At 32.0% G+C, this 20,559-nt stretch overlaps 1 protein-coding gene across 2 annotated transcripts; it reads left to right on the top strand.

Moving 5' to 3' along the window:
• Positions 1 to 1,908: 1,908 nt before the first annotated feature.
• LOC108912589 (transient receptor potential cation channel protein painless) lies at positions 1,909 to 19,436 on the top strand. Of its 2 annotated transcripts, none has more exons than XM_018717860.1 (2): positions 1,909 to 2,156; positions 16,482 to 19,436. In XM_018717860.1, exon 2 carries the CDS (start codon positions 16,504 to 16,506, stop codon positions 19,318 to 19,320), a length of 2,817 nt encoding a protein of 938 aa, XP_018573376.1. In that variant the 5' UTR covers positions 1,909 to 2,156; positions 16,482 to 16,503; the 3' UTR covers positions 19,321 to 19,436. The 2 variants fall into 2 exon arrangements, with proteins under 2 accessions (XP_018573376.1, XP_018573375.1); XM_018717859.1 differs by having other exon boundaries at positions 1,910 to 2,156; positions 16,495 to 19,436.
• The last annotated feature ends 1,123 nt before the right edge of the window (positions 19,437 to 20,559 follow it).

The raw sequence follows: 20,559 nt of genomic DNA, 5'->3' as shown, positions 1-20,559 counted from the left end.
AAATATACAGTATATTTAATGCATAAATAATAAATTTTGTGTATAACAAAATATGTGCAAATTAGAGAGTTGGCATTACGATATTCGAATTCCTTGGCTCGCAAGACATCGGATTAAAAAAAAAGATCGAAATTGGTCCATTAGAAGGTGAGATAATGCAATTTTTTTCGTACCTTCGCATTTTGAACCTCCGAATTTAGTCTCGGAGCGAAACCCCCTGCCACTTTTCACGCGTGCGAGCGACAGCTTTTCCGATGATTTATCTATGTTGCCGATAACATGGATATGAAAATTTTTTCCAGCTTAGAACTCGGAAAAACGACGCCACTGGATCAAAGATTCTTGCTAAATTGTTTATAAATTAACGGTAAATGCCGATAAACTTTAGCCGCTTATATCTCGAGAACTAATAAACGGAATTTAACTTTTTTTTAAAAAATGAAGCGTCTTTCCGAGTACTTTAAAATACAATTTTTTGAATTAACTAAATTGCAAATTGATAAATGTAAACTAATTATTTAAAAATAAAAAAAGTGTTAACGTCCTAATCAACTGATTTCAATTTTTGAAAAACCATTTGAAAGGTTGAGCGGTCTTTTCTCTGTGAAAGAAGGTGCTTTATTTGAGGCTGTGCAACATTTTGAAAATTTGAAAATTTTTTTCAAAAAATTATTTTGCGAAAACTATGGAACCGATTTCAATGAAATTTTGGTGTGTTGTTTTATTATACTCTAAAGTTAGAATGCTCTCGGAGCAATTAAAATATTTTTAAAAAATTATCCAAAAAAACTTGATTATTTTCTCTTTTTTTTTCATTAATTATTTCTATTTTGCAACATCGCTAATCAATTTAAATATTTTTAACTTACAGTATATTGTGCAAAATTCAATTCTAAAAATTTTTTCCTCTTCAATATTCTTCCAAAATGAATAGGTTCCAAGATGTAAGTAAAAAACATTTGTGCAATTTTGAAAATAAAATATTCCGGACCTCGCCCAGTTTTAGGAATCTACAGTGGGATATTTCGACAGATCCGTCCTGGTCTATCGTATACGACACAAACGACACAAAAGTTTTGATTCCCTTTCTGTAAAAGGATTCTCTTTAACACATGATATATTTTTTTCTAATTCAATCGCTAGTGCCTTTATATTTTGTCTGTAGGCAAATACTACAGTGAGTATGTACTTACCGCCAATATTACAAAATAAAAATAAAATTACGTAGTTGTATGCAACATAGTAACACTGTGGGTTAAAGAGTTATTACCCGAGATTTAGGCAGACCCTGAATCTTCCTACTTAATCAAATGATCAACTGTTTACAATTCTGTACTTAGTTCAAGTTCAGTGTGATTATTTGCAAGCTGAGGAAGTGTTTTGCATGCTTTCGTCGACTTGATTGATTTATGTTGTTTTATTTCAAAACGTCTTATTCAAATCAATAATCAGCGGATATTGTATTAATTGTGTTAAAAATTGGTAAATGTAAAATGATTTGATTTGTCTCGAGTGTTTTTGACAATCTAGTGACCCTTGTTTACATTTGAAATAAGAATCAAGCAAGGAAAGCGTCATTCGGTACGATACGAGTTCATTATGTTCCTGCCTATATGGGAAAATTAGGTGGGTATTATAAGTTGAATCAATTAGAAGATGCGGCGCTAAATTTTTTTTAATAAAACCCAAATGCCAACTTTGTTTATAATTGTCTCAATCGTAAAACATTTTTAAATTGAAAAAGGAACTGAATATGACTAATAACGAACATGAAGCAAACACAGGTCTTAGTAGCCTACTACCTACGTTACTTTACCTTAAAAGTCCGTCTGCCTGAAAAACAAAAATGGAAAGTGCATCACGTTCACAATAATAATTATTAACCACGACCACAGCCACATAGCCATCGTCAGCGCGCAACTTTGTGTCCTACACAGCGCCAGCGGTAACACAATTTAAACACACTTGTTACTTGCCATCGGCCGCAGCTCGTCGCAACTCAGATCAAACGACTCCAAATGTGTTCATAAAAACCAGACACTGGGTTTAATTTGTGCCACTTGTGCCTAAATTACTACATCATAGTGCCCTGTGATGTGCCATATAAGATAATCGCCACACTTTTGGATTATATTCTCTTAACACCACACCGAAAAGTGAGTACCTGCTCTTCTCTATCGGGGAGTTATTTGTCATTACATGTAATTACATCAATTTTACAATGTGTTGTGACGTCATGCCTTATTTAATGAAATAAGCCTGGCCCTAGTGCTGATCTAATAAATTATAGAAACCGTATCAGTTCAAATCCGGTCGGACGACTCCATTATCTCCCTCTGAATTTCGAGATTCCCTCTTTCAGCATACATGTCAAGTTTCCTGATGGGAACTGTCTGATGTTTTGACCTTCCGTCGATTACGTTTTTAACAAATTCCTAAATACAGTGACTAATCGCTCAGAAATGAAAAGCTAGTAGGCTGCGACCAATAAGGTACCATTTTCTAAAAACGCAAGGTAAAATCACACCCATAGATGCTATTTAGTGGATTTTAGTCTCACTTTTATTGTAACTGCGTAGTTGATGCGGTGTAACAACAATAAAGCCAAAAAATAATTGCTTTTACCTGATAGACCAAAATGTAGTACTAAATACGGTCTATGTATGCAAATATTTCTAATAGCGGTAGGAACTAAAAGATTTTTTCTAGGTTATTTTATTGCTGCCTTCATATGTAAAATTAATGTCCAAATTGCCTTTGTTAAAAAAATGGTTTATTTCTTTAAATCGTACAATATTATTTATTAAGAGAGGCACCATATTCCTTTTTTCTTACTTGAAATTGTAAAGCGTATACAATTTTTTTAAATTTTTATATAACAATATACAACAAAAGAAACAAAAATATATGACTGAATTTTTCTAAAAGTTCAAGACCACCACCGCAGTGCCTAGGATACTACGTAGGGTATGTATTTTAAGTAAATGTTTCTTCAAGAAATTTGGAATATATATCTCAAATTTGTGTCATTTTAATGCAGTACATATGTACTTCTTTCCTATAATGAGTATATATAGCACTTTCCGTACTGATTTTTGTCTGATACACTATACTGCTCAATTATCTTAAAATATTGATATCGATTTTACTCAAAATATGTAGATGACCTCTTTTTAATGAAAAAATAACTCGTACTTATTTAATAATTCAGTATCTCCAAGTTAGTTACTGCAGTTTTTAGTCGAATTCAGTAGTAGTTTTGCCTTGAATAAAAATTCAAAAGTAAATTTACTTTCATAATTGGTTTCCTACGATTTGCTAACTACTCAAACAAACAGATTTGTTGTATTATACTATTTGAATTATATTGGATTCATAATACGTTTAAATTTATAAGAGTAAATTTTATTACATATACAAGATGTTTGTAAAATATGATGCCAAACTGAAAGAAGAGATATAAAATCAAACTGAACAAAAAATTTCCTACGAACATGAGTCTATAAACGCCTATTAAAAAAGTTACAGTGTGGTAAAATTAATTTTCTTTTAATACCTTCAAAATAGTTAATATACATATAATTATTTATATGTATTACTTATTACAATAATCTTTTGTGGAAGGTAGATTTTTTTTAAATTATTGTTCGAGATCTTTAAGGACCTAGTAGTATCTCGTAGATAGAAATAAAATTTTTTAGGAACTTTGACGAAATAGATTTCGAACAACAAAAGTGCTGTGGATTGTTTTGTAACTTTGCTAAGACATTAAGTATTGATAAAAATTAAAATAAGAGAAAAAAATGATAAGATCATTGGTGCTAAAATATTTTCTTTCCCATAAGCAGCTAGGTAATTTGAATGCAATTCATGGTACATCATACTGCAGAAAATATTCACGTATTGCTAATTTTCTCGAACATTTACATGTTTGTAATATAAAAAACCCTCAATTTCCCTCTGCATTTCCGCCACTGTGAATGAGGAAAAAACTATTCCTCCATATTTCCAGTAATCTAAAAAATGTGTTTCTGATGATGCACTTTTATCACCCTATAACTGTTTTACTACAAACTTTCGGACCACAGATAGGAACTTTTTCCTTAAACTGACATATCCTATTTCAGTTTGGTACAGTTTAGAATCACCTTTTATAATACATTTTTAATGATTTCACATGAAACTTATCTGTTAGTGTACTATTTATTTAACTAGTCTCCGTTAACGTATTGTTTCAATGTTTTGACCTTCTCCTGATCGCAATGAAATTTAAACATGCAACTAAAGTGCCTCATCATTCCAATACGGTATCGTTTTTGTTTGTCCCAAAACTTGATGAGCTGTAGCAAGAAATTCTGAAAAAATTAACAGTAAAATGGGATTTTTGTACTTCTAGTAACAAACAAATTATATTTAGGTTTTATTTAAAAATGAAGCAAAGAGATACTTGTCCAGATTAATTTAATCTTTTTTATGTTATAAAAAAAAACACAGGTTTTCAATTTAACATCCTGTAATTCGGATTATTTTTAAGTTATGTAGTCAGTTATTCTATAGTTATAGTTATAGTTACAGTGAGTTAAGTTATATATTACCATTAAAAAGAGTTGTTTAACATTTCTTGTAGGCCTTGTACAAAACAGAGCTACAGAATTACATAATATCAGACAACCAAAAATAACACCTATTGCAAATGAAGAAGCTAATTATTAACAAAGAGGTTAATTAAATTAATTTAAATTATCTAAAAATATTAGTAAGCTAGCTCAAAAATAACATCACAATTTACAAATCTTATATATGTAGTAGATTTTTAATCATTTATTTCCTTAAGGCAAAACAGCACTTTAAAGAAAATATGAAAATTTCAATTCTTGGTGATTAACACATGTATCATTATTTTTAAATGCATTTTACACAAAAATGGAACATTCTACCAATTTGAACCAAGAGTACCGTTTTTACTAAAAAGCTCTGAAATTTCATACTTTTCAGTCAAAAGTAAAAAAAGTCAAAGCATAAAAAAGTTATGGTAAATTTGTAAATTTTGTTTTAGTAACGGACCGAGTATGCGTAAGAGTTTAAGCTAATTACCAAATTTCATAAATTTATCTCAACTGGTTTCAGAATTATTTAGATAAAAACATCATCAGAGCGGCCCCTTTAAGTGACTATAACTTCCTTATGAAGGATTTTTTATATAAAGATAAAGTAATGTTTTTCGACATAGAACACTCTCTAGAAATATTGCCCCTAATTTCGGGACACCCTGTATATTAATAACTTTACCACTCGTAACATAAAAAGTTAACTTTCCATTTGTTTTATCAATAAAGGTACAATTTATAATATAGTTATTTGTTGCATCTAAACAATTAAAGTTTGATGATACTTTATATTTTGCACGATATATCTTAAAAAGGATTAAACATAATATTTTGTTGTTTATCGTATAAGGCTTAAAAATAATACGGGTATTTTCGGTTCTATGTATCAATGAATCTTACAGAAAGATGATAATATAGTCTACTCTAAATTTCATACATTTATAATATAAAATAGGTAATTAAATTATTAAAACTAAATATATGTTAGGAACTTGAAAACAGCTTAGCTTGCTTTTTCGTTATTCTTTGTAAAATAGCAGTGATATAAGCAGTTATATATTGAACTCATTCTAATGTTACTTAAAATAGATATCATTTTATTTATCCTTATCAGTTGATTATTGGATAACCCAGAACAAATATTCAAGCAAATCCATTTTAATTATATTTTTTCCTATATGGCCAAAATATTTCAATATTTCTTTCTATTTTTAATCATATTATGACTTATCAAGGAAAAATAACCACATTCCATTTAAACTTTATGAGTAAACTAGTATAAACAGTGACTGTTTAATTAAACAAATTAGTAACTTTTACTAGTAACTAGTAAATATTGACTATAATTTTATTAATAAAGTACTTTTTGTTTTAAAGAATCAAATACTTATTATACATAATTTATATTATATATATATTATACTTAAAAGAGAGAAAAGTTGCACCAATACTGGAATATTTTTAATACGTAGGTATTCAGCCAAATAATGAAACTTTAAAATTAAAATAATCGGAATATTTTTATTGACCTCAGAAGACGAGTTCACAATGTTTTTTAATGACGGGAATATTTGATTTTTATGTCCATTCAGGATGTAAAATATTGTTTATAGAATCGATATAACATTTTAACAGTTTTCAAAATAATATTCACCTTCTTATAAATGATTTGACTGAAAATAACCTTCGCTCAAAGGAACTAGACAAGAGATCGCTTTTACAAACATATTTTTGCCTAATCAAAAACATATTTTTTTTCTTTTATTAATTTTCGTTTTCAAGAGACTTAATATTTAATTTATTTTTCTTCTTTTTAGTATGATAAAAACCCCAATGAAATAATGTCACAAATACACAAATAAATAATTAACAGATAACATACTGCAAACTAAATAAAAAATAGGTGTCCATTCTTTATTATTCTTAATACGTTTATAGGAAATTGAATTTTATAGGGAACCGCGGTCTAACTAACAAAAATATGTATTTTTTTATATTCAAGATAGAGTGTCAAGTTATAGCTCTCATCACATATCGAAATCTTTCCTATAAAGTACCCAACCGTACCTATAGGTATCTATATCAACTATTGGCTATTGAGTAAGTGACACACAGATTTAAATGACATATAAAGATATTTGAAAAATGCAGTCTGGAAGTCTGGCCTTTAACTTATAAAATACATATAAGACATATTTAGATTATCAATATACAGGGTTTCCCAGAATAACGTATACAACGTAGATGGCCTCAAACTTCGTGAAAATTTTTTGAATTTTGTAAATAACTCGAATACGTATTATTCAATTGACGTTTACAAACCATAAACATTATGTGCTACTTGCTTTAATTTCTTATATTCCAAATGACCTAATGATTCTCGTTTAACATTAATGTTACCGACATTATATGGGACCTCAGTAAAATACCTAATCAACGAACGGACTTATTTCATTTGCTATCACTTCCAGAATATTATTGACATTGCATTCTACAATATTAGTAGATATAAAGGCGGTTAGTTCTTTAATTCTTATGCAATTAGTAGAAAAGAGGCGCACCTAGTCAAAATATGAAGTAAATAAATATTGCCTTGTAACCCCAGAACTAATGTAGGTCTCAAATTTCTGATTGCAGTTTGAATTTGCCTTGGACATCGAGCTGGGGAACGTGGTATTATTTTTTCTTAACTTTGGTTGTTTCTGAGGTAGATACTGGATTCAAGTCGAATATGGGAAGGAATATACACTTACAGTATAATTAGCGTGATTCACTGAAAGTCTAGCCACTGAACGCTCAATGATACATCCAATATAATGAACGAGACGTATTAATTAAAATTATCTTCTAAATTAATTTAATACATGTGAGAAATAAGCAATATGCGCTGTGAGAAACAGGTGTTTGATATTTCCCAACACTTTTGCGAGCAAAGCGTCTTCGTAAAAAGTCTTTGTTCGAATAAACTTTATCCTTAATGCTTATAAACAAAGATATTATTTCAGTTGTTTAAATAAACGGTGCTTCTGTATTGCGATTCATTAAATCTGATTTATCATCGTATGTATATCGTATGGTCGTCGTCTCTTACAAAGGCATAATATAAAGCATAAACATTTGAAATCAGTTCAAGTGGGTTCTCAAAATGATGGAATGTAAACAGACTAGAAGTCGGAAGCTGTAATTTTGAAGAAAATAAGTTCGATTAAACAGTTAAAATCTTAAATAAATACTGAATAAAAAGGTGTCCATAACCAAAAGTTCTTTCCAGTTGCATCAAAATATGAGCAGATTTCTGAGAAAACAAGTTGTAGACATAAAAGATTACAGTTTTAATATTCTCAAAACAAATTATATGAATTTTTCATATTTAACTGGTTATATGTTATAAAAGTTAATAAACAGCGAACAAACATTTATTAAAACTATGACTTTTATGCTCAGAAGAAATGGAATGGAATAAAGTTTATCAAATAACAAATTCCACCTTTCAGCATTGCGCGTTTGTTTATCATACGCCTGAAGAAATATGCAGTCTTAGAAGTAATAAGATTAATAAATGCTAAACTATGCAACTTGGATAGTATGAGACAGTCATGTAAAAGGATATTATCATCACTTGTTTTTAAACCTACGCATTTAATTAAGGTGTAAGTGTAAATTGCAAACGGAAAAACACTTGCAATTTACACTTTAGGCTGAATATATACCTAAGTACAATTATTAAAATAAAAAAGTGAAATAATATATACCAGCCGTTGTAAATCGAAATGTTTTGTTTACATAATATAATTATTTCTTTTAGTACTGCAAGGACATCTTTAAGATGTCAATGAACAGAGGATGCATTTCATAACAGTGAAGCGCAACAATATTTTTTACAAAAACCAACACATCTGGCTTGGTATCGTATATTTCGGTGAACCTTGGCTGTTTGCTTCTACTATACAGGGTGTGCCATTTAACACTCCCGCTGCTAATATCTCCGAAATGAAGAAATTTATTTTAGTTTCGGAAACTGAGGTTGTTAGGTCCCTCGAATAGCTACAAATTGTAGTTAGAATTGTTAATTCAAATCTTTCTGTGGCGTGGCGATACTAAAATATTTTTGATTCCTAAAATGTGGAAATGCGGTCCTCCTAAAAGATCGTTAAATTTTGAGTAATTTTTGTGATATAAAATTTTTTACAATAAATATTGGGTGAACTTCAATATTCAATGAGCAATGTATAATGTAACAGGAAAATCTATTATTTTATTTATATTGCACTGAGACAAAATATTCTTTTAAAATAATATTATAATGGCTTTATTCACACCACAACTAACAAACAATAAATTATAAAAAAACAAATGATCGACTACATAATAAAAATGTACAATGGTAAATCTTATAACTAGTATAGTTAAATTGAAAGACGCAAGCTGATAAAATTGTAATTATTGGAAACTAATATGTCATCTGTCACACATATTTTATTTTAAACAAATGACATGAGCCACATATGATTGAATTTTTAAATAATATTTGATAAAATATTGTACAATTTTTTTTCTGTATTTGATCATTAGTTTTTTTTATAATTTATTATTTGTTAGTTAGTATGTGGTGTGAATAAAGCCATTGTAACAATATTTTAAAAGAATATTTTGTTTCAGTGTGAAAATTACTCAAAATTTAACGATCTTTCAGGAGGACCGCATTTCCACGTTTTAGGAATCAATACATTTTTTAGTATCGCCACGCCATCTATACGGAAAGATTTGAACAATTCTAACTGCAATTTGAAGCTATTCGAGGAACATAACAACCTCAGTTACCGAACTAAAATAAATTGCTTCATTTGGGAGATATTGGGAGCGGGAGTGTTAACTAGCACACCCTGTATAGCCTACATGAAAACTAAAGATTTAACATAGTAAACCAAACTGTACTATTTAGATTCGAATATGAAATCTCACTGTTGTTCCTTAAGTTACAGAAAATTAATATTTACATACAATCTGTAAACCATTCTTATCGCGTCCTTCGCTATTCTAGTCTTGTTTCTCACCCGCAAACTTATTCCTTATTCCTGTTAATCTATTGCTAACAAGATACATAACTATAAAACATATGTTTAAGTTAAGATTTTTTACTAAAATTGTCAAATATGATAGTTTGATAATTTATTTATACAGGATGTCCCCGAATAACGTGTACAACGGAAGACCACAGTCTCAAAATAGGCAGATTTACGAAAATTCACCCATATCCCAAATCGCTTCGTTTGGTCGCTAGATGGCCTCAAGGTTGGTGAAATTTTTTTAAATTTTGAATACGTATTATTCGATTTTGATTATTTGTGGGTGTGGACTTTTGCTTTCAATCTACATATTTTGGTGTTATACAGAGTGTTTCTTAAAACTTACAACTCCTACAAAATTGATGTATGGTGAGAATATACGTTCATAACTTTTTCCTCTTTCGAACAATAATGACAACTATTTTTAATTTGATAGGTGATACCATTTGGAAGTTTGTAAGAGTTGTAAGTTTTAAAAAACACTGTCTAGCACCAAAATGTGTAGATTGAAAGCAAAAATGATTAATACATATTCAAGTTATTTACAAAATTCAAAAAATTTTCACCATCTAGCGACGAAACGAAGCGATTTGGGATATGGGTGAATTAATTAGCCTAAATCTGCCTATTATGAGTCCACAGATCTGTAATAACCCTTTTCTACAAAATTTTTGGGAAATTCCATTTAATAATAAAACATATTTTATATTTACATTTAGGTAATCATTTTACAGATAATCATTTGAACTAGTTTTATTATAATTCTTTATTTTTATTTTGTCTTTACTTAGAAATTTATCGGTGAAATTTAATCCTCAACATTGGCTTAATAAATAGAAAATGACATTAGTCAATAAATTTTCGATTATATATTAATCATAACATTTATATTATTCCATTGTCTGTCCTGCATGTTATTTCAGAAAGACAAAGCAGTAATTTTCTTCATGTCACACATACATTTTTAACGAATGTTGTCCGTATTTATGTACACAATTGAAGCAATTCCGTTTTGGAGTCGCACATACATAAATATAAAGCACTATAAGTATATTCCGTCAGTAGGTATTCCCTACTTTGCAAGTTAATAGAGGGCATAGTTTATTATTTTCATTTATTTAAAATTCTAACATAGTGGGCGCCGCAGAAAGGTCTTCATCCTTTTGAAAAGTCAATTTATGAAGAAAAAAATTCAAAAATTAATTGTACGAACATATTAAGTTGATTGAATAATTAGAAAAAGAGAACTAAATAAAAAATATCTATTTATATAGGGTATTCTTTAGTTCAACTGGTGACAAATTTTGACAAAGGACCCCCCACTTTTTATATGGAAAAGTGGTTTCAGTCGGGAGGTCTAATTTTTGGTGGAAAAGGTAGTTCTCAACATCCTGAAAAAAAAAGCTAATGGGCACAAATAAATCTACCGTCAGGATTTTGCGCTACGGCGCATACAAGTCGACACCTGGGTTTTCAGGAGTCGGGTTATTTTTATCAAAAAAGAGCGTGTTCAGTGACCGATTATGGAGACATGCATGCGTGAAGGTGTGTTGGAGTGAAAAAGTACTATATACAGGGTGTATCTTAAGTGATGACTTTAATTTCAAGGGGTGATTCCTTGTCATATTTTAAGCAAAAAAGTGCATATGAACTTCGGTCCGCAAGTGCTTCGTTACCGAGATACAGGGTGTCAAAGACTGATTCGAAATAATTTAATGAAATTTCATACACGGGGGTTTTTTGGAATGACAAATTCAAAGCTATGGTCAATTTAGGTGTATTTTTTTTAGGGCGCCACCGGCAACGATTTCGGCCTCTTTAATCTATCGCAACTTTTTTGTGCTACCCTGTATGCCATTTTGGACTAGAATAATCGATTCTCCTACCTTATCTGCTTAAAAAAGATTTTAAAGAAATGTTTTTTTGTTGAATACAAAAATTCCTGTGATAACAAAATTCCGATGATATTTGGCATTAAAAGTGACAAGATACTGTCAGTTGACTATCTTTTAGTGTGCAGTTAACTATGAATAACGTTGAACAAGCTCAAATACATTTCATTTATGGGCTAGCAGATGGAAATGCTGCACAAGCCCGTCGAATTTACCAGGAACGATTTCCCAATAGACCACTTCCATCAGAAAGAACTTTCATAAGGCTCCATGCTAGACTGTGCGAAACTGGATCTTTAAATGCTCACGCTGAACGTATTGGTAGACCGAGAACAATAATGACACCACAACTAGAAGAAGCAATCCTACAAGAAGTGGAAGCTAATCCGTCAAGTAGTACGCGAAGATTATCTGAACAGTTTAACATAAGTCATCAAAGTGTTTGGAGGGTTTTGCACACAAATTTACTTTATCCGTACCACATTCAACGCGTGCAACCACTGTTGCCAAGAGATTTTCCTGCACGGTTAGATTATTGTCGATGGTTTCTCCAAAAAACTGCGCAGAATCCCAACTTTACGTCTAAAATTCTGTTCACAGATGAGGCAACTTTTTCACGGGATGCCATCATAAACTTCCACAATAATCATTTTTGGAACTATGAAAATCCCCATGTTATTGGAGAACGTGGATTTCAGCAGCAGTTTTCGGTGAATGTGTGGGCCGGAGTTATTGGTGATCATGTCATCGGACCGCATTTTCTTCCTCCTCGACTGAATGGTGAGACTTACAGACAGTTTCTAGCTGAAACATTGCCTGGTCTGTTAGAAGATGTACTACTAGCAACCAGAAATGACATGTGGTTTATGCACGACGGGGCACCTGCTCATTTCAGTCTTGCTGCTCGCCAACATCTTAATGACACTTTTGCTCAGCGATGGATAGGTCGGGGAGGACCTCAGCCGTGGCCAGCACGATCTCCAGACCTAAATCCTCTGGACTATTTCTTTTGGGGACATCTGAAGTCGCTTGTTTATGCAACGCCAGTTGTAGATGAAAATGATTTAAGAAACAGAATTGTAAATTCTTGTAATGTCATACGCAACACTCCAGGAATTTTGGAACGTGTGCGACAGTCGATGAGCAGAAGATTACATGCTTGTATTGACAGTGGCGGTTCTCATTTTGAGCATTTGATTTAATTCAATTTTTATGATATTTCCAACTCAAGCAAGTTTAAATGCGTTTTTCATGGAAACGGTTGCTCCTAGCTACTTCATTATTGGCGCCCTCAAAAAAATACACCTAAATTGACCACAGCTTTGAATTTATCATTCCAAAAAACCTCCGTGTATGAAATTTCATTAAATTATTTCGAATCAGTCTTTGACACCCTGTATCTCGGTAACGAAGCACTTGCGGACCGAAGTTCATATGCACTTTTTTGCTTAAAATATGACAAGAAATCACCCCTTGAAATTAAAGTCATCACTTAAGATACACACTGTATATAGTACTTTATCACTCCAACACACCTTCACGCATGCATGTCTCCATAATCGGTCACTGAACACGCTCTTTTTTGACAAAAATAACCCGACTCCTGAAAACCCAGGTGCCGACCTTGTGTGCGCAGTAGCGCAAAATCCTGACGGTAGATTTTTTTGTGCCCATTAGCTTTTTTGTTCATGATGTTGAGAACTACCTTTTCCACCAAAAATTAGACCTCCCGACTGAAACCACTTTTCCGTATAAAAAGTGCGGGGTCCTTTGACAAACGTAGATGTTTATAAATTTAACAAGTTTGTGACATCAGTTAACTCAGTTTTTGCTTCTTTTTCACCCCTTTAAATTTTTGACATAAGTTATAAGTTCAATAACACCCTATATATTAAAGACAAACGTAGATGTATATTTGATGTGTTTACATAAATTGACAAACGTAGACGACTCACCTCAAATGGTATCATAAAATTGTAATCCAAAAATTTGGTTATTTAATTACTATACTATCTTAAAAAAATCATTGTATCCTTAATATCTGTTTATACCTACGTATTTTATTCCACACTGAATCTTTGTGAGCAATTTGAATAAATATTTATTGTTGCTTTCGTATATGGACCATAAAGTATACATTAGTCAGTAGTTGCTTTGCTACTAACATTTCTAGCCCACCGATTTATTAATGCCCACATTAATTGCTGCTATAAAAATATTAACGAATGAGTCTTGATAAAATAATAAACGAAATCCCAGTTGGATACAAACGCAATATAAATAAGGTGTTTTGATGGTGTAATAAAACAGCAAATAGCATGAGACGAAAGTCTATTGATAAATTGAACAGATTTTGTTAAAAAATTTTGACCAGTTCTTAGTAAGAAATTGAATTAGCTCTAGAATTGCGACCAAATAGATTTTTGTTAATTTTATTATTGAATAATTTGAAATAAGAAAAATGAAATTATTATATTGGATATAAGTAAAATATAATAGTAAGGCAAATATTTGTTGAATTAATTGTTTAATATACCTAATATTTCCATCCATCCCATTCTACTCCCCCCCCTTTGAATTTCATTTTAATCCCCTTATTCTTAAATTATTATATTAAAACTATATTAATTAGAAAATTAATGTGATCCAGGATATGATTCACTGCATTGGGTCGTTTTTTATCTAACAGTGTCACAATTCTTAATCACATATGTATAAATAATCCAGACCAGCACTGCTAGTGGAATTATTGTAATTTAAAAATTGATAATAAAGTTTTTATAAATTTTAACAAGGAACATATTTCGTTCCGCAAGATTTCGCTTGAAATAAAAACGCCAAGCGGAAGGTAGACAGTAGCCACATTGAATATTCAGGGGTGTCTCTGTGGCTCATTATGATGTGGGAATGCTCAGTGAATAAATCTAATATAATTCCATGCATACACTGAGATGCATAAAATTAATAAAATGCAGGACAATAACGATATACACTTCATCCTCACGTGCTGAACAGGCGAGATCTACGCTGAGACTACTTTTCTGTGACTATCGTGCGCCTTTCTTGCCGAATCTTATGTTTTACATTATAGGTACCACACTTGTATGTATAAAAACCATAACAACTTCGATCTGGTTTATTCTCTTACGATATATAGTATCTATAAAAGGTGTTCCAGTTCGGATACCAAAAATATGTTGACTTTTTTTAAATAATAATTAATGATCATGTCCTAAACCATTTTCTATGTACAAGGTTATATTGGTAGCTAGGAATCTTTGACCTGCCCTTGTTGTTCTCGGGCTAGACTCTGTGAAGACAGAGCCACTATTAGAGCCCCTAGGCCCGCACCGATAACGACGCTATAAGACTGGTGACGAGTCACAGATATCCTCAGTCACGACATAACAAATATTCGTCAGTGTCAATGTTGAAAAATATTATATAATCGTTACTAGAAAATAGTGGCGTTACTGGAAAATTTCACAATAAAAAATTATCCTGCGTGACGTATATTCAAAGCTTATTTAAGGTTGACATGCAGGAATGAATAAAATTAATCTCATGGAAATTACTCATGTACAAAATTTATGGTCATTTTGACAAATAGAAAAGTACTTATATCTATGTTATGGCTTCGCTTAAACTGGAACAATACTAATAATTCTGAATCCCCTTGAAGAGACAGTCCATGAAAAAAATAACGCAAACAACTTTCGAAAACTGATTTTTTTTCGATGTTTGATGAGTATTTAACGCGAAATTATGAGAAAAATAACACAAACAAATTTTTTCATCTTAATCATCATTAATTGATGTTTAAGGAGCCATAAACCTGATCTAATTTTTTATAAAACTTTGACGATTCAGGAAAGGCAAATCGTTCGACCGATCGGCTTCAAAATTTACAGGCCTCATGTATTGAGCTAAAAAAAAACTACAAACATTTATACTTTTCGCAATATTTGCAAAGTACTCGTTGATTTTCCAAAACTAGAATCTTCAAGCTTCAAGATGCTTTTTTTTTCTCAATAGGACCATTATTCACGAAGTCACAACCTTTCAAAAATAACCACTAAAAAAAATTGAACATTTTTTGTTCCCTTAATTTTTTTTGCCTATAACAATATTTTTTGTTATTAATAACGTTGCTTAAACTTGATATAAAAACAATTCTAATAAATCAAAGGGTAAAGAATAAAAATAATATAGTTTCTAATTAAATAATTTTTATTCTCATAAATTATTCGAGCGTCTCTATCTATACAACATGCATACAACTATTTGTATGTTAGGAAAAAATCATTTTACATGTCATGTTACCGTAGTATTATCAAAACTACATACGTATATGCTTTAATATTTAAAGATTACATTTGCGTGCGAATGGTTGGTTTCTAGTGTTTGTATTTACGAGTATATCTCTTCAACAGGATTGATTATATCATTATGATTACCTGGTACCTACAATATTCTAAATTAAATATCGATTGATGCCTTTTGTATAAATTGCCATTTAAGTCGATAGCTGTGACACCAGTGACAATATAAAGAAACATTCAACAAAAGCTGGTGTTATCCCTTTTAGAACAGTTGGGTTATCAGATGATTACCTGCTTATAAAATAAATATGCTTTATAGCCAAAAAGCTAGAAATAAACAATAGAACCGTTTTTAATTAATTAAGGCAAAATTATAACAATGTCATTCATTCATCAATATCTAAAACATCAGCATAGGACTATTAGACGAATTTTAGGGTTCAGTAAGGGCATTCCATTTTTTAAACTATGTATGTGTAGAATGTGAATAGAATATCCCCAACAACTTCCAAGATATTAGCTATTTTGTCCCATTAAACATATAGTCCATTCGCTTCCCTGAATAAATATAGATTACTCGAATATTAAAAATAGTACTTTGTTTCAGATTGCAGAAATGTATAGGCAACTAAATGGTAAAAGAGAAGGTTTTGCGAGGACCAACAGTATCTGCCCTACACCCGAAGAGGTTCTTCTCAAATCGGTGCTGAAAAATGAAGTGAGAAATATCACCCGCATAGTTGAAAGTAGCCCCAACTTGCTTAGTCACATTTACGGAGCTGAATACAATAAACCTATTCTCCTAATTGCTTGTTCTGAAGAACGGGTTAAAGCGGAAACGGTAAAAACTCTTATAGATTTAGGCGCCGATCTCTACTACTCCAGTGACATAGACGAAGAATGGCAGGCGTTACATTTTGCAGCTTACAGCACCAAAAGCGAGACTTTGCGGGTAGTTGTGGAGAATTTAAGGAATCCAGGGGATATCAACATTCTCGCAAAAGGCAGCAATGCACTCCATATCCTGATTCGCTACGGAAAAAACGATTCTCTAGAGCAATTCGTTGAATGTGCTAAGATATTGGTACGAGAAGGCATCGACGTGAACCAAGGCGACGGAGATGATGTCTCCCCCATACTATGGGCTGCCAAGAAGGGGTTCAAGGAGATAATAAAAGTAATCCTGGAATCAAGCGATATACCGGTTGACATAGATTCTCATAAATCTAGAAAGGACACTGCTAGGGATATCATACAGAGAAAGAACCTTTACGATGGCATATTACCAGACAAAAATGACAACCAAAACGATAGCGACGCAAACATTTTATTCAAATATCTGCATTCTAAGAACGAAAATGCCTTTTTGAATTTTAAGGGCGGTGATATTTTCGACTTAGTCAATGCTGATAACACCTCCTCAACATTGCTGCAAGTTAGTTGCGAAAAACGTTTGAAAAGAGCTGCGGAACATCTTATAAACAAAGGCGCCGATCCCAATTCAACGACGAGCAAGAACAGAAAGACTCCGATTGAAATAACCACTGACAATGGCTGCTACGAGATTTTCGACATTTTATTGGACCATCCAAAAACGCGTGTTCCTAAATCAGTATTAGTGACGCTATTAAAGAACATAGATAACGAAGAACTTCCCGGTATTAGCCACAGTAAATGTTATGATATCCTCTTGGAGAAACTGCATAAACATAGGGACCTCATTGATATCAACGAGACAGATGAATCCAAGAACTCACCACTTCACTATGCAGTTCGATACTCTGATCCTGAGAAGGTTGAAAATCTTTTACAGTTAGGTGCGTCTTTGGGTTCGAAGAATAAATATGGAGTGATGCCCATACAAGACATTGAACCGGAAGTTCTAGAAAAACACTTGGATAGTTGCATACAATTTGATTTGAAAGGGAAAAAATTCGAAAAGGAAGATTTCTCGATAACCTTTAACTACAACACGATCATTCCTCCCAGTGAGAAAATTGAGTACAATGTGGCATTCGAGAACAGCGATCCTGAAACAAACTTAAACCACATCGTCACCCGAGAACTTGTAACTGAAACTGAAGTGATTTCATATATGAGCAAAGCTCCCGAATTTAGGTATCTTCTCAAGCACCCTGTGGTTGTCAGCTTTCTGTTCGTGAAATGGCACTGTATTCGATGGTTATTTTATACGAATCTCGCGTTTTACATCGCTTTTGTCTTATCTTTAGTTGTGTATATATTTGTGTGGTATGCCAACTTCAGTAATACAGAAAACTCCTCGTTCGAAAACTTTGTTGCGAATTTATCCTACGGAATATTTTTTCTAACTTACATAATACTCATATTTCGAGAACTATTCCAAATGACTGTCTCACCTAACAAATATTTTAGAAACTTTGAAAATTATGTTGAAATTATACTCATATTCTTTACTGGTTGTATATTATTTGTAAGTAATCCCGTAGATGACACTAGAAGAATATTATCTTCGGTGTCGATACTTCTAGCAGCTTTTGAACTGGTACTAATGGTTGGTCAACATCCAAAACTGTCCACTAACGTAGTGATGTTGGAGACGGTTTCTTTAAATTTCTTCAAATTTCTTATGTGGTATTCACTCCTAATAATAGCTTTTGCGCTAAGTTTTTATATACTGTTTTCCGAGGCAGAAGTAGACAACAAAAATAACACAGAAAACGATGATGGAGAAGAAGATTTTTTCACGGACCCAGGAAAATCTATGTTCAAAACAATTGTGATGTTAACTGGGGAGTTCGACGCAGGTTCATTGAATTTTCATCATTTCCCAATTACGAGCAAAATAATGTTCGCCCTATTCATCTTCATGATAGCCATCATACTGTTGAATCTCCTCAATGGTTTGGCGGTAAGTGACACCCAACAGATTAAAAACAATGCTGAGTTAGTTGGTCACATCGCTAGAGCTCAACATATCCGGTATGTTGAAAGCATGCTCTTAGGCAATATTTTACCAAAGAACATTTTCAAGAGAATAAACGACTTTTGTTGCTGCTTCTCTGAGGCATCGAATTGCAATTTTAGAATCTCCAAACCGTTGGCAAAAAAGGCTTGTTTATTTCCACATTACTTGGATTACAAACTCACTGTTTATCCGAACAAATATGGTCAAATTTATTTAGAAAAGAGACAGTCTATATTCGGGAAAAATTGTATAGGCTCTTGTGCATACATATATTTGGATAAGGAGACTATAAAGAGAACAAACAGGATCATTCAAGAAAGAAGAGAAGCCCTGAAAGTCAAAAAAGAGGATAATCAAATCCGGAGAATTGAAAACATCGTTAAAATTTTGGCTGAAAACGCTGGTAATGATAGGAAGGAAATTTCTGAATTGAATATAAAATTAGATGATATAATTAGACACATTAATGTTGAAAATGACCAATAAAATGTTATTTTTATATGAAATGTATAATCAACAAATGTATATAATTATTCTATATTGTTTATGTCTGAACATTATACTTACCTAAAATAAAAATATCACAAACAACTTTCAGACCAAGAAAATTTTGTATATAATATTTATTAAAGTCGTATATATTTCAATGACTATAAAAGTGTATATGTACTGCCCACATCATAAATTTTAAATTATTATAATTAGACACCATTTAGACACCAGTGCGATACAGGATGTCCCGCAAAATATGTTACAAACTTTGGGTGGCAAGGCAATAGTTAGTACATCGAAAAATGTGACCAAAAGTTTTAATAAACCTAACCTCTTAAACGAATGGTTTTACGGTTATAGGCCTTAAACGGTGCAATTACAAAAGTTGTTTTAATGATGAGAAAAACTGAAATTTTCATTAACTAATCGAGAAGACTAATAAACAATATGAATACGAATTAAATTGGAAGTACGAAAGCATACTTTTGTACTACCCTGGACTTATTTTTTGCTAAAAAATAATGTGGATGACATACCGATATACACAAGATTTTTAGAGGCCACCACTAGGTGTTAAATTTGACGATTTTGCACCCAACGCACAAACGTGTCATCAAACAAAAAATGTTTTTTTATTATGGCTTATATTTGCCTTCCCTACTGAAAATTTTGCTGTCAGACTCCTATTAAGGAGGCTTTTTTTCGCGAGTGAAGTCGAATGTTGTAGTATGTGTAGTATGAGTGCATAAATGCGGCTAAATTTCGTTGATACAGCGCTCAACTTCCTCTTTCAAGGCGTGGGTGAGCGTGGGCTTGATGCCATATACCTTAAAACTTCAAAAGAAAACCTAAAGAAAAAAGTCTAATTGCGTTAAATCGCACGATCTGGGCGGCCTTCTGATCACCAAACGGGAAATTACACTACCAGAAAATTGAAACCACATGGATTACCATGTCGCGATAACTGTAACCATTAACTGTAATTGCCTGACCAGCCGCAATTTCGAAGAATGGTCCGATGATGCCTCCAGCCCAAAATCTGCAGCAAACAATGACACAGTATGGATGCATTAGGTTCTCAACAATCACTCGTGGATTTTCTGAACCCCAAACATCAAGATGAACACGATTTTGTTCGAAAAATCAGTACCTATCCACTTGTTCCATAATAATAATCCATTTATAACGAACTCTCTTCGCTCTGCATGGTCAGCAGGCTTCAGTTCTTGAGTC

Source organism: Anoplophora glabripennis, unplaced genomic scaffold (assembly GCF_000390285.2).
Source record: "Anoplophora glabripennis isolate ALB-LARVAE unplaced genomic scaffold, Agla_2.0 scaffold296, whole genome shotgun sequence".
NCBI classification, from domain to species: domain Eukaryota; kingdom Metazoa; phylum Arthropoda; class Insecta; order Coleoptera; family Cerambycidae; genus Anoplophora; species Anoplophora glabripennis.
The sequence above is the reverse complement of the archived record's forward strand: the minus strand, read 5'-3'. Positions and strand labels throughout refer to the sequence as shown.